At 39.7% G+C, this 15,653-nt stretch overlaps 1 protein-coding gene across 1 annotated transcript in view; it reads right to left on the reverse strand.

Moving 5' to 3' along the window:
* Positions 1–9,423: 9,423 nt before the first annotated feature.
* Positions 9,424–15,653, reverse strand: part of IPO5 (importin 5) — a 41,167-nt gene continuing 34,937 nt past the window's right edge. Inside the window, exons 24-26 of the mRNA XM_035557043.2 lie at positions 14,579–14,807; positions 12,946–13,087; positions 9,424–10,168 (exon numbers count right to left, since the gene is read on the reverse strand). Coding sequence (XP_035412936.1) covers positions 10,082–10,168; positions 12,946–13,087; positions 14,579–14,807 — 458 coding nt within the window. The 3' untranslated portion in view covers positions 9,424–10,081. The remainder of the gene's footprint in view (positions 10,169–12,945; positions 13,088–14,578; positions 14,808–15,653) is intronic.

A 15,653-nucleotide genomic window follows, 5' to 3' on the forward strand; every position in this document is an offset into this window, starting at 1 on the left:
TTTTATAGTTGGGTTTGATATCGTTAATGAAATTCCTTCTTCAAAAGGAATCCTTGAAACTTTCTGTTCAGAAAATGAAAGGCATTAAATAATTTATAGAAATAATATTTCACTGTGGAAAGTTTAGCAAGATCTGCATAATTTCCATTTAATAAAATCAAATAATCAAATGATTAGAGACTTGAAAAGCATTTATTTCCCTGCTTTTTATCTCTTATGCACTGCAGGTTTTTTTTTTTTTTTTTCAGAAATAAAATTCCAGTGGATGAAAATAAAGCAACCGTTCTAAAAGTGGAATTAAGACTGAAAAGTATTAAGTATCAGTTCCATTTCACTGATAAGAAAAAACATCTTCAATGGTAAAATCTACTTTCTGCTCTATTCTACTTTCAATTCAGGAAGGAAAGGTTTCCTAGAAGGTCAGGTAGATTAAGTCTACGCTTTGTCTCCCATCAATTTGCCGATGCCGATATGCAGAATTGTTTTTCATGTTCTTCCCCGTAAATATGTGTTGTCTGCTCTGTCACTGTCAAGGGTCCCACTTAACCTGTCCTGCATCTCTAGTAGCTTGGGCTCTTCCTGGGAATTTTTAATGTGAGTGATGAATGCTGTCCTATTCCCTAGCTTCTGATGCTGGAAGGTGGACACGGAAGGCTTTTGTGTATAATCTCTTATTTTTTTTGAGATGCAGGGTACAGGCAAAGGTGGTATGTATTTTTCCCATGCCCGGTGTTTCCACCTAATACGAACATTTGTAATCATTGCCACTGCTTCCAATTAGATCATTTTCCTAATACATTTAACAGAAAAAAAAAAAATTCCCTTATGTCTATTGTTAGTAATAATTTTCTTTGATTCCTCAGTGGCCTGCATATCATATATGTCCGCATTCCTATCAGTATTATAGTGCTCTGTAGTCTTTCAGTTTGTTGTACGGTTTTCCACTTAGTAATTATTTTAAATATGAGATTCACAGCTTGCTCTGAGAATGAAAGCCTGAAAACTACAGTTTCTGGTTTATCAGTAATCGTTAGGATACATTTGTCCTCTAAAAAATCTTAATTTTCTGTGGTGATCATTTGCTATTTTCAGGAGAATTTAAAGGAAAAGAAAAAAAAAAGAGAATCTTGTTTTTTAAATATTAGTTTTCAAAAGGAGCATGAGCTTAATACATAACTGGATTGAATTCACTCTGCCGAAATAGGGCAGGCTTAACCAGAACAGTTCGCAGGAAATGTTTTAATGTGCCGGGAGTTTTAATAATAGTCTGTACTAAATTTAACCAGTTCTTTATCCTAAAGATGCCTATCATCTCATGCTTTCAAATTCCCAAGTGCATTCTTTCCTTTGATATGTCTAATTGCTTCTCCACTGCCCGTTTGGCTTGTTCCCTCCACAATCCCTCCACAGTTGCTGACAGTGCTGGGTACTGCACATCTGTACTGTGCCATATCTCCCTCTGGCACTGGAGAGGAAATCTTAATCCTTATTTCCTGCTGTAATTTCTCCTCCTAAAACGGCAGGCCACTAACAAAGGAGCTGCAGTTCTCATAAAACTGCACCAACATTAAAACAGTTTAATCTTCTACCAGGGGAAGGCAGAGAGCCTCACTGCGTGCCTTACTTTCTGCTGCACTTTGATCCTTTCTGCAGGTTACTTACTAAAGTTCAGCATTTCAGATCTGCCACCTTTGAATACCTTAAAAAGAAACCTCAACACATTGGCTCCTTGAAAACAGTGCAGAGAAAAGAAAAAGTAGAACATTTTATTATGCTTTTATTTGATTATGTATTTCTCGTGTTTCTTGTTTAGAATCCATGTACCGCTCAGCACTGCTGAGATAAGAAAGCATTTTTCATGTCCTTGTCAGACCCCAGAGCGAATGTCTACATGAATATTAGCACTGAGGTACATTTTATGTGAAGTGATTCCTATTCTAGTTTCTCCTATAGGGCCTGGCCAAAGAAGACTTCAGATCTCACAAAGCCTTATGCAAACACAGAAAACAGCATCCGAGGTGTACAGAGATTTGGTGTGAGCAAAACTGGGGGGAAAAGCGAGGACAGGAATGCTGTCATGGGTGCGAATGGACACGTGAAGTCTGACCAGAGCACCAGGTGTCCAGCAGGAGATACGGGAAGGGAGAAGAAAGATCACAGAATCATAGAATATCCCGAGTTGGAAGGGACCCATAAGGATCATCAAGTCCAACTCCTGGCACCACACAGGTCTACCCAAAAAGATGTGGGACAACCGCAGAGTGAGCCTCTCCCTAGCGTGCTCTCCCAGCCCCTGATAGCCAATGATTTATGGACTTCTTGAGGGAGGGGGCTCCTCAGGACACCTTGCTCAATAAACACCAAGGAGCCTACCTGTAAAGAGTTGCTCCAGTTCTTTTTTGTCTTTTTTCTTTTTTTTTTTTTTTTCTCTAGACACACCCATCAGAAATGGTTTTCACGCTTTAATCACAAAGTATCAAAACACCCTTCCTGTTTTTCTAGATATCCCAATACCTTCATTTGGGTACCATTTTCCCATGTGTTAGGAAAACCAATGAATTGTTCCCTATTCACCCACTCCCCTATGTTCATAACCACGTAGATAACACACCCTGTTTCCCTTGGAGTTGTTGCCTTTTCCAGTCTGAAGAGCCCAGACCTCTTCAGTTTCCCCTCAGATGGCTGCACTGCTCACGGATTAACCTCCCCACCTCTTTCTCAGCCTTTCTAGTTCTGCTGTTCCCCTTTTCAGGCACCGACATCAAGACTGCATACAAAGCCAAGGCAAAGGTGAGCTCCCACCTGGAAGGGAAAAGGAGCTCTTACAAGGAGCACCAGCCTAATGCTGTTCAGCGGTGCCCTTTTTCCAAGCAAAGCAATCATTCTCTTCCACCATAATTATGGTATTACCAGAGAAATTTAAGATTTGGGGGAAAGCTAACATGATTCTCTTTTAAATGATCCAGTAAGAGCTTGGTTGTGTTTTGAAGTTAGGGCTGGTAATTCAGAATAAGGGCACGAGAAGATACTTAGGTGCCCAAATCTCACAGTTTGCACACAAAGTCCAGGTGATTTGTTAAGAAATTGTTTTTTTAGAAGTTGTTTGAATTTTTAATACCTGTTTCATAAGGAAAAATATTGGCAGCTGTGTTAAAGAAGAACAAAAACAAACAACCCTAAAGCACACCAGCTGAAAACAGAACATCTTTTCTATAAGACCAGCAAGGGGCTCAGGCTCTAGCAGACCAAACACCACAGATGAGATGGCTGAAACATGAGGCAAGACAAAAATCATCCACTGTTCTTATGTCAGGACCTGTAAAACATTATTAAACGTTATCTTAGGAAAAAGAAGTTACAGGGGGCAACTGCTGTATTCGATATTCAGGAATAAGAGTGGTGAGAGGAGAGTCCAGTTCCCAGCATCTTGCTAGTTTTGGGTAGGCTGTTTTATTTGTTGATCTTTTTTTTTTTTTTTTTCCCCAGGGTAACAAATATTATGTGAAAGGATTTTAATAGCAATGAGGGCAAACAAGGAACTCCATCGTCTTGGATTTTGCATCTATTTTCTTTCCAGTTATCCCTTTTTAACTTTCCACTTGAAATGCATTTTCTTATTACACTCTGCCGCCCCCAGCAACATCAGTAAGCTTCTGCTCGTTTTGCGGACAGGAACCGACACATTTTGATGTTAATACGGAGCCCCAGGAGCTCACCCAGACAGCCGCAGTTCCTTCTCACTTGCTCCTGGAGCCTGGCAGGCGACCTCGGCTGAAACTCATTTCCTCCTTGCCCTATGGATGGGGATATGGGGAAGATGTGGTTAAATCTGTACTGATTTAACACTCCCCCTTTCTCTCATTTTCTTTCTCCGTGGTTGCAATGGGCAGCTCTTTAGATGAGCTACCTGCCCTGTGTGCCATCGCCAGTAAGCACAAGTTGCAGTTTAACACCTGCCTGTAAGATGGTCCTGGCTGGAGACACCCTCCCCAAAACCAGGGACTATGGATTAGCACACTTCCCACGTACCGGAGCACGGCTCTCTAGTATTCAGTTGTATCATCTCCATCTACTGGCCAGAAGAAACTTTAGCTGGAGCACAGAACTGGTGAAATACAGCCGCTGTACCCACACACTTCTTCAAGCTAAATAATATGGCCCCAATTTAGCAGTTTTTGGGGTGGCTTTTTTTTTTTCTTTCCCCTTTACCAACTCCTTAACAGACAATTTTTGCATGATATTTTTTACCCAAAATAATTATGATTACAAATCTCCACAGTAAAAATGTCTCTTGGCACTTTATTCTCAGTAGATATTAAAAAATGGTGATGTTGCACAATTTTACTCAAAGTAATTCTGGCAAGGTTAGCTTCCCCAGCTCAAAATACAATGCTATGATCACAGGTCTGAATACAAAACGTGACTTTTATTCAAAGCTTTTTTTTTTTTTCCTTTTTCTTCTGGAAAATTAGTATTAGGTTTTAAAATAATGTATGAACTGAATATTAAACCTGTTAATTTACATCAATCCTATCACCTCAGTATAGTACCGTGCAGTTATTAAAGAACAATGTTTTGTTAACAGCATCTATTACACACACAAAAGAAACAACATCAGATATATTAAACAAACAGACCAAAAATTTCTGTTGCTTCTTAGAAAATAAATGGTCGCACTTTCAGTGCAGAAATATTAAGTTGAAATTTCACCCTCCTTTTTCCCTCCTTCCCCACACTCCTTGGTAATGGTGTGGACAAAATGGGAGACGAGCAAGGACCTTCTGCGTCACACAGACAAGGCAAACTCACAGCTTCCCGCAGTCACTGCTAGCTCAGGAATACTTCGGTATTTACCCACAGGGAGTGCCTGCCAGCAAATATCCATCACACTTTTCTGGAGGACTCAGAAAAGGTTTATTGTAACAATCCAAAATGCTATTTCAGCAACCAGTGTTGCTCTTCTGCTGCCTCAGAAGAGCTTTGAACCTTCTGGTAGAAGCAACACATGGTGATGTATCCTCCGAAAAAAAAAAAAAAAAAAAAAAAAAAAACACAATCCCAAAACCAAGCCAACCAAAAAAATTCAAATAAATAAAACAACAGCAAAAAAATCCCCAACCAAAAACCCTTAAGGCATTTACTGCTGTTAAATTTTCATTATCTAATGCTAAATAAGTGAACCCCCACTACAAATACTTGTGTGCATCTAGTGTTAGCTTAAATTCTTAAAACAAGAGTGGTACCAAGCTCAAAGAACCCACTGATTTCACGGTTTAGCAGCTACAAAAATTCCCTGAGTCTGAAGAAAGGTCATGGGCAACCTTGAGTGAGAAGGCAAAGCCACAGAAATCAAAACTGACTTGAACGTACTAGGTCTTACCTTCCATTCTTGTAAACATACGGAGAACGTTACGTTGCAGGTGTGAACCACAATGACAGGAACAGGTCGGACAGAGGTTGCGGACAGTCTCCTCAGAGCAGAAGTTGTCATTTTTTGTCTTCAGACCGAAGAGTTGAGTGAATTTCATGTGAACTCCAGCCTCACAACAACCCGCTGAGATCGTCACGCCAGGCTGCTGCTCCTGAGTAGCTGAGAGGGTATTTGGTTTCTTCTCTATCAAGTAATCGATCAGTCAATTTTGCAAGCAAAATTTGAGAACACGTAACAAAGACCAAACAGCTGGGCCTCATGGGCTGTAAAGGCACAAGGTGCTGCCTTTGAAAAGCCAGCACTCTGATACAGAAAACGCGTCCTAAAACTCAAGCAACAAACCCCAGCTTTTCTACTGGGGTAACCATGCTGTGACAGAGCTTAGCATTTTGTATGTAAAGGCATGAAACGTACAGCTTCCGCGTGTCCTGAACAGGTCCCCCCATTCCTTACATCTCTTTTGCATCAGAAGATTCTTTAGAAACCTCTTCCTCAGCTAAGAGGCTTCCAGACGTATGCTGAGCTTTCCTCTTTCTTGTGAGAATGAATTCAGTAGTGGCAGGGAGGCACGAACTTGGTATAGTACTGCTACCGGTACCAAGAGGCTAACATAAGCCAAAATCTAACTAACCTGATGACAAACGGACATGCCAATGGGGGTAACTCACACCTTGTGGAAACAAGAGTGTCATTTAAAGCACACATTTGAATGGGGATTAATTAGCAGATAATTTGTCAACGTGAAACATCCCAATGGCTTGTGAAAAGCAGGAGGGGGACTGTCTGACTTTTAGGGAGAACATTTTTTTTGATTTATACTAGTAGGGAAAAAATATTCCAGAAAATCCAGCCACTGAGGCTATTCAGTGAGCCATCACACTGCTAATTATAAACACAATCTGAGGACCACCAGAGATACTAACAACTTCTTGTCTATCAGCACCAACTCAGTAGCCCTCAGATAGTTGTCTCCTTTGGTACCAAACACTTCCTTATGATGAAATACGGCGTGATCTCGAGACATCTGTTTTCCTTCACTGAAGAAAGCTGCAGACAAGTGCTTGCATACAAACTTTGCAACAGATACATAGAATCAGATGAGATCAATCCCACGACTGTTACCCAATATTTATGCCAGACCCCTGAAGTCTCTACAGATGATAAACTGTCCTGAGAGACGTTCTTCCTTGGAGCAATACAAACATCTTTGTGATAATCAAAAAAGAAACAGGATCTCTACCAGGCAGAAGCATAGACCCCGTCTGCTGCTTCCTTGAAATCAACAAATGCATTTCGTAGAATTTAACAGATCGTACCCTGTGTAACTACGCACAATTGCTAAGCTGACAAATAAATAAAATTAAGAGCGGATAATTAAACAGCAAAAGCTAAGGTTGCTTACCACAGATGCACAGTGAAATATTTCACAGTTGAAAAAAGGAATTGGGTGGCAAACACTTGCCTTTATTATCACTCGTACCACTCTCACTCATACTCACTCTCTTTGGAAGACTTGGTGTACGTGTGCACCCCAATGGATACCACTAAGGCAAAAGTAAAGCTCTACGTCAAGAGCAAAGGCAGATGCATACCCCATACATACATACATAAACAGAGTCATTAGGAAATTCTCCTTCCTTAATTCTTTATTTCATCAAAAAGTTCCAGCTGTGCAACATATATCTTACTCTCACGCCTGTACTCATAACATGAGACTAAAAGATCTAGATTTGTAGAAAACAACCAACATTTGGCATAACTGGTCCGTGTGGAATACCAACCCATGTTCTCAGGATCACTCTGATGTCTCTGCAGAGAAAAGGTAACACAGCGCGCCCCAGCAGCACACAAACCCTGCGTCGAAAACACCAATTCTACAACTCAGACAGAGCCAGGCAAAGGAGACTGGATATTTATCTGCGTTAATAGCTTTTGTGAACAAGCCAGAGCTGCAAACAAAAGTAGTTTCACCTTCGTAACAATGAAAATGAGAGCTTAGACAGGGACTCACCTAAGCTTCCAGATGATCTGCTTCTAAAAACAAGGAACGCTTCTGCTTGGGCGCCTGGGTGGGTTTCGTACCTCTTTGTTCTGCCAAAGCAGACTGCTGCTGTTGCACAGTGCTCGTTGTGCTTTCTCTTACCAAATGCAGTGGCTGAGTATTTTAATGAAGCTCGATCTGGAGTTCTACATGAGAAAGATGGGTGATATAAAATTATGCCCCTCCCCCTATCAATAACCACAGCCAGATTCCTCTGAGCCCTTCCTAAGAAGGGCTTTTTATTTTCTGATGCTTGCAAATAGAGCTTCTGTTGTACTACGTATTGTTTGGCCAACAGCACTTCACTGCTTGTGAAAGATAAAGAATGGTTGGTAGCTTAGGAAGTTCTGTATTCCTGTAAGCATCAACTAAGGGACTTGAGAAACTAGTTTGAGATCCAGAGATTTTAAATTGGTGAAAAGTGAATTCAGAGTTTTTAAGGCTCAATGAGTTAAGAAAACGCTACAGAAGATTTGGATTACCCCTAACAAGTTCATTGGGGACAGGCAAGATGAGACCTCTGCGCACTTCAAGGAACTGATTCAGTGCTCTTCTCTTTGATAACATTATTATTAACAAGGCAGAAGCATCTGCACAAAGCTGCTCTACACCACCTCTGGCATGCAGAGCAACCCCAGCTCCTGCTTCTATCTGTTTCCCCTTTATCTGGGCTGCAAGGAAGATTAGAATTGTTCCATCAGGAGAGCGACTCTAACGTTTCCACAGAAAGAGACAGACAATGCTGTTTCAGGGATAAAAGCACACGTACTGCTATTTCTCCACCTACTGTTAGTCTAAAGAAAGGAAAAGAGAAATTCGCCTGAAGCTTTGAGGAAACAGCATAAGAAAGCTGCAGAAAGAAAAACAGATGTTTTAGGGGAAATTCAAACAAAGAATACTTTATACAGGAAAAATCAAGAGTATGAAATTGGCTGATTTTTGTAATATCAGTGCTTGAGATAAATAACCTGACTTAGTAGTTCTCTCACTGTATCTGTTTTGAATTCATTTTCCAGATGTACGAATACTTGAACTTTGCAAATACAAGATTAAAAATATTTAACAAAGTGGGAACTGGAGCTGTAGGTACTTTGTTGTGTTATTTCAGCTACCTCTAAACAAACTACAGTGTCAATCCATATGGTTAAGACAGTTTTAAGTCACAGAAATATTTGGATATAATGATCTAGGATGGCTTTTGATACACCTCATTCTGTGTCACTTCATTCAAACAACTTTCAGAGGCAAAACTAAGCTAACTCTTACAAATTTATTACATGTAGCTTTCTGCATTTTCTTGTTATAAAGGAAGGAAACTTGTACCTTCTTTTAAAAGATGTGTATGTTTTAAGGGACTGTCGAGATTGACTTGAAAAATGCTCTAGTAAAGAACTGAAGCTTATAAAGATCAACACAAATACTAACATCTTGAACTAATATAAGCACAAAAACTTCACACTGACTTTTGTTAGAAATCAGATACTCTATGTTTATTTTAGCTTCATGTTAGCTGGTAAATGGTGTATTGCTCTTGGAGTACTAAAAAACCCCTGAAACAGTTTTTGATTCTTTCAGGTCAGCCTACCAATTATATCTGATTGCTTTAAATAAAATACATACTACTATATCATCACTGGGTTGCACATTTGCAGCTGGAACAACACTACATTTTATAAGTTATGAAATGCAATTGCATCTGAACATGATAAACATTTTTAAGTCAAGATATGTAAGTTTACTGTCATAAAAGGAATGCAGTTAAGTTTCCATTCTACACACGTGGGTGAAAAATTTGTTAAAAAGTCAAGAAACAAAAAAATGCATAAAATCTGCAATAGGCAACAATATACAAAGTTTCAAATATAAAATCATGACTTGTATAGCTTGTCACTTGCATCTTTTCACAAGAGGAAATTAAAAGAACCACACATCACTGGACTTCTACACAAGCTTCTTGTGTTTCAATGTCATTTATTGAGGAGTGAATGAGATACTGTCAGACATGCCAAAGAGACTTCACATTCAAGGGCTGGAAGCTGAACAGCTTTCCTCATTGAGTCACTGTACAAGTTGTTTTTGGGAATCTGAAAGTGCGATCAATGAGGTCTTCATGCTCGATGTTTTTGTCTTCGGTTTTTCTTCTTTTGATCTACTAACTTGTTGGGCAGAAGGGCACTTTCTACCCTACAAAGACTCACACTCCAATTAATACAATTAACACTAGATGTAGAGAAATGTTTATCTGTTATAACGTACATCTACTGCTGAATACAAGGTCTTAAAGCTGTTTCTTAATTCATTATGTCTAATGAGAAAATTCAACTTGTTTCCCTTTCACCATCATATGGATGGCTAATACCGTTAGAAAAATACTCTTCAGTGCTATTGTAGGGTTTACAGGAAACTTCTTCAGTGTTGTGGGATAGAAACCGATTTAAACACCGTTCTGAAAGGATGCTTCTTCCTGCTGCCACTGCCTGTAGGTTGCAGAAGTATGGCCTACACGCACTACAGTTCTGTTTTACTCAAAAAAGAAACAAAAGAAACCTAAACAATAGGGTAAACATTTATTTGGAGTTAGTTTTCTTGCAGATGATAATTAAGGCCCTTCAAGCAGAGTTCAGGAGCTCCTGTATGGCTGCCTGTTGATCTGCATTGAGCTGTGATATGCATTCTGTCCACAGTCCTCCAGATGTCTAGGGAAAAAAGAAAGAAGTCGTGTTTATGAAGGCTGACAAGCTTCTAAAGCACACACTAAGCTTTCACATGCTGAGAGAGCTCAACATTCACTGGGCTTATCCCTGTAATATATATGCCAAAGGACAGACTGAAATCTTCAGTTTATACACAGTTCTGCATAGGTTCAATTAGAGATGCTGTGACATGCTCAATGGAGGCAAGTTGTGGTTAAGTAGCGCCAAGAGTAATTGATCTGAAACTCCTAGGAACTCCCTGCAACTACCTGGGTCAAATTACAAATTGACTCCTCATTCTAGCCATTTGCTCTGCCTTGCACTCAAGTTAGAAGATCAACGTTCAGGCAGTACTGAATCATTCTTAAATACGAGATTATCTTTTAGGTACTGGTGCATCAATAACGCCTTCAGAAAAACTAAGCACTGTGATTACAGCGTGACTGTGTGTGTATGTGTGTAAAATTCTGCTGCAGACGCACTGGATTACTGTTTAGAGAGAACAGCAAATTGCCTCCCACAGAGAATGTATACACCATTTATCCAGGTAAACCTAAACCCACGCTCTCCTTTTCCTCAGAATACCTCGTGTGCGCTACCAGAGTCCTCTGCTGACAGGCTAGCTTTTAAAGTCACCAGCAGTAGGAACTGGTGCTAAGGGTACCAGAAAATCCTGAAAATTAAAAGATGTTTGGAAAACAGTACTTTTTGGATTATCAAAAGAAGCTGAAACTACTTGGCCCTTGGCTTAGAATGACAATGACAGGAAAGAAAATATTGCATGTGATTGGCTTTAGGTCATTAGATTGTCCTTTGTAATAGCAGTGATCTTTAAGTACATTTTAAAAGATTGTTTTATTGCAAGTTTGATATACTTTCAGCTATTATAAGCGCCCTGTTCTAACATTTAAAAAAATAAAAATGGATTCTAATTCTTTTGAATTCTGTGAAGACAAAGTCCTCAAGAATTTTTTTATTTTTAGGTTTAGTTTGTTTTAAATAAGATTAGGCATTTTATACTCTCAGTGTACAGTGGAGTACTGCAGAATTAAGTGTGCTCTTCCAGCATTTCTGAATTTTAAATCGATATTACACTGAAATATTTCTGGCATGAGAACACCTAAGCACGAGGGAAGAAGTTCGCATTTAATTCCAACTATGACTGTAATGTTACTCATGTCAGGGGCTGGCAACGGAACAGCTTACTCAGATGACTGCAGAAGAAAGTCTTTGTGCCTGCTGCTGCTTCACAGATTCTAGGAGACTGTTAGCAACTACACAGCCCTCAAAATCCCTACCGTGGTACAAACATTTACAGTGCTCTGCTGAAATCAAGTTATTATGTGTGGAGAGATACAAGATAGGTAACAGTAAACTACAATTCTTAAAAACAAAGAACTATCACCAACAAAACCACCCATACCATGAGCTTTAATTCCCCCCCCACCCCAGGCTGAAGGTAAATTAACTGAATCAGAACTCATTTCCATCCTAGACATTCCTATCAATCGTGGCCAAAACAACTTTACAAAAGCAACACAAAAAAAACCAACAATGCACAATTAACATATACACATACATACCACTGTATTGTGGAAAAATTAGCTGCTTTTGACCATTTAAGTTAAACTTAGCAAATGTACTGGCATAGCCTAAGTTCTATACCCTGACTTTAAATACTAACAGCAAAGGATTTGTATCTGGAAATGAGAATCTACAGCAACCACTTGGATCAGTTTCACTTGGAATTTTTTGTTCATTTCATTGTATTTTCATGCCCTCAACTCAGAGTTTCAATAAAATAGGTCACTTTGTACCAAACATACTGTATCTCACAGGCTGATACAGGATTTTGGGAAGGATTCACTTGGATGAGTCTGTTTCTAGAACTCCTGAACCTGAGTTCATGCCACAGCATGCCAGGTACAATGGACAACAACTGAATAGCCGCTGCTCCAAATCCCACACACATTTGACAGGCCATGTGCTTGTCATGCTCACTACTTTCTATCATTAGGTGCTGCAACTGTCAAGTAAGCCCACCTGACAGCACCTGGCTCTGGATCAGATCTGATTCGCACTCTCACCTACAACACTGCAGAGAGGTGCCGTGTGAATACTGAGAATGACAACATCCTTATCACCCAGCACCGTAAGTACTCAGTACAGCACAAACGAAGTGAACTTTAAGGTGGTTCCCCAAAGGTAGGGAAGTGTGGAACAGAAGCCCATAGTTACTCTGGATTAAAGAGGCCAGCAGTAAAATTACTTGTAGTTTGCACTCATCGTCTAGCAAAGATATTAAGCCTCTGCTCTATTAGTAAATCACCACAGGATGCTGGGGACCCTTACAGGAACCATGGGGTGGATCAAATTCTGCAGTAGAGTTCACTGATACACAGATCGGCAGATTCCTCTCCAGACTTCAATTTCTGACTCACAGAAGGAAATAATTAAAAAAACAAACAAAAACCCAAAACCTAATACTGGCTAGCATGTTAACCATCTAGCTGTGTGTATCTTAAGACTTTTTTTTTTTTTTTCCAATTAACAGGGACCTGAGAAATTTAGATTAAAAGACAGGCTTTATTCCTTTTCCAAGTGCAAAAGTTACAATTTTTATCAGTAACGGTTCTAGGAATGTCCAGCGATTTCCATGATCACTGGTTGAAGCATCATTCTCTAAGGAGACGAGGCTCTCAAAACTGGTTTAATGGTTTGCTTACATCCAAAAGCAGATCCTAAATGTTCCTTTTACACCTAAGAAAACAAGTGTTTACCTGCACTTGGCGAACAACATTAGCCAACCGCTTGGTACATGGATCTTCGTGTTTAATAGCTTCATGAATTTCACCATCCGCAATTATACTGAATATTCTGGGAAGGTTAGAGTTGTTGGGACCAAGGACAACCGGGTTGTTGCTGTTATGATCAAAATAGATATTACAAATAAATCAGTGCTTAACTAAAAAAGTTCGGTAAACATTTCAAATGTAGGTTGAGTCATTCTGAAACATCTTATTCTTAAGCTGCTTGTTTACATTTAAGTTTCATTCAGCTTGGTAAGTACGCATAGCTTTGTTGCCTGCAGACAGAATGTTCCCTCTCCTGTTAATATTTAACCAGCTGATTCTTTAATCAGCCTACGCTATCAGAAAGAAGTTCTGTACTTTATGGAACTGTTGAGTTCCATGCAGATGGAACTGTAAATAATGCGACAGAAATACCCTGCCTAAAAGGGCCTCTTTCTTTCCCTCTCAGTGCTGGAAGTGGGAAGAGGTTGTACTGCTGGTGTCAGAGAGCACCAGGGACTTCAGCTCTCTGCCAGCACTCTCACTGACAGCACAAGTAAACAGTTCTGCACCCTCTTTCCCAGCCAAGTGCTGGAGTAGAGGAGTGCTGGCAACCAGGGATCTGGGTGGAAAACATGTTCCACTTCCAGCCCTGCCACCTACCACTGCTAGAACACAGGGGCTGTGAATGCAGAAGTACGTAACAAGGCTGAGCCATCTGCACAGAGCCGCGGACAAGAGAAGTGTGCTAGTACTAGAAATCCCAATTTCTGTACTGACATGCACACACACACGTATTATTATGGTTTCTCAATACAACTGTGCTATTATCAGTATAGAGCCTTCAGTTACCACCACCCATTTTTAGACAGATACATGGTATTAACATAGCTTTCCTACAGTCTTTCCTATTTAGTGACTTACTTCCTACTTTTCCAGTAAGATATAATACTTAGCATCAGCCAATAACTAGAACATGACTACTATATAATGATTCAGAAGCTGAAATTCCTGTACACAATTACCAAGTGCAACTTCCACCTGCATCAGAAGTCCCTGCCCCCCATCCCTGACCTACGGGAGGAAGCACAAGTATAAAGAACAAGCTTTGGGACAAGATGCTTTCAACAGTAACTGAAATTACTACGGACTTCAGGGAGACACATTCTGTCATGAAATTATCTATTATTTCTCTAGTTCACACTCTTGTTTTGTCAATATTCAACATCAAAAAGGTGCAAAGCTATTTTAAAAGGTTATGAAAACAAGACTGCAAGTGCATACATGCCGTCCCTAAGTAAAAACACCTGGGCAGTGCTGAGATAGAAGCAGAGTATCAAAAGTTTGCCTGAAACTTCCTTCATAAGTTCCCAGCTGATATGCTCCCATCATGTACATATAAAAAGCTGCCAGGATTTTTTTCAAGACATGTTAGGATGAGAACAGTGACTGTTTATAGAACAGTAATAACACACTGGAAGGCTCAGTTACAACTTTGTAAATTAACTTCTCTAAAGCATTCATAGGTTAATCTGACAGTTTCTCAGTTTTAGAAAATGAATACAAACAAACAACCTGCAAACAAGCTTGTTTTGTGCTTAACATCAGGAGTTCACCTTACCTCTCAATTAAGTCACACAGATAATTGAAAGTATGAACAGCTTCTTCTTTATCTTCGTGAAGTGGAAGCCATGATAACCAGTGTGGCAGAACTTCTTCAACATTTACACAGTCTGGCTTGAATTTCATTATCTTTCCTACAGCTGAAATGCAGTTCTCTGTTGCATTGACATTCTCTTTGGTTTTGGCATCTGGTGACTGAATGACTCTCACCAGCAAAGGAAGCGCTTCTAATTGTTAAACAACAAAAGAATAAAATTTAATGCACAAATGCACAATCAAGTTATATTTCACCAACAAAGTCTACATGAGATAACTGCATATATTACACAAGGTCTATGAACTAGGTTGTGGTGGTTTCTCTTGTCACCCAAGCACCAAAATCCATCCCAATGCTCCGCTACCACCCTGTTACTCCAGTCATGCCGATGTCCCACTGCTTTTAGGTTCTTCCCTGCTCAATGCTGCGTAAAAGACATAGATAGAGCTACGCAAAGAAACACAAGGGAACAGCTACTGCAAAAGTTTGGGTTTGCTTTACAAAAAAACTTCAGTCTCTCGGCTGTACTCACACAACCTACAAGACATTGTAATTTATAGTTAAAAAATAGATTAAAACAGATGTTTGTTATCTAACAGCTTTTATAAACATAGATGATGAAAAGCACTAGAACAGTGACATTCACTTTAATTTGGACTGCAGTGCATGTCCAAAGTGCCTGCCTGCTGTACACCTATCGCATGTGCATACGCACACAAATATATATATGGACATACATATATCATGCCCCTGCCCCACCATCACCCCAAAAAATGGTGTGCTAGGAAAAACTCAAAACTAATCTCATCTGGTGAATCCACCTGGCATGGTTTAAATCGCAAAAATCAAACTTCACGGAAAAATACCCATTTTCTTGCAAGGTTAATAATTATTTTATTTAAAATAGTCACGTAGGTAACCACATACATACTTCTAATGAGCATTCATGTCACATTTTTAGTTACTTCTGTCCATGCAGCCTTCAGAAGCACCCTAAGAGCAGGAAGAACTGTCCCTGTGATGTTCTGCTAAAAAT

Source organism: Cygnus atratus, chromosome 1, assembly GCF_013377495.2.
Source record: "Cygnus atratus isolate AKBS03 ecotype Queensland, Australia chromosome 1, CAtr_DNAZoo_HiC_assembly, whole genome shotgun sequence".
In the NCBI taxonomy this organism is placed as follows: domain Eukaryota; kingdom Metazoa; phylum Chordata; class Aves; order Anseriformes; family Anatidae; genus Cygnus; species Cygnus atratus.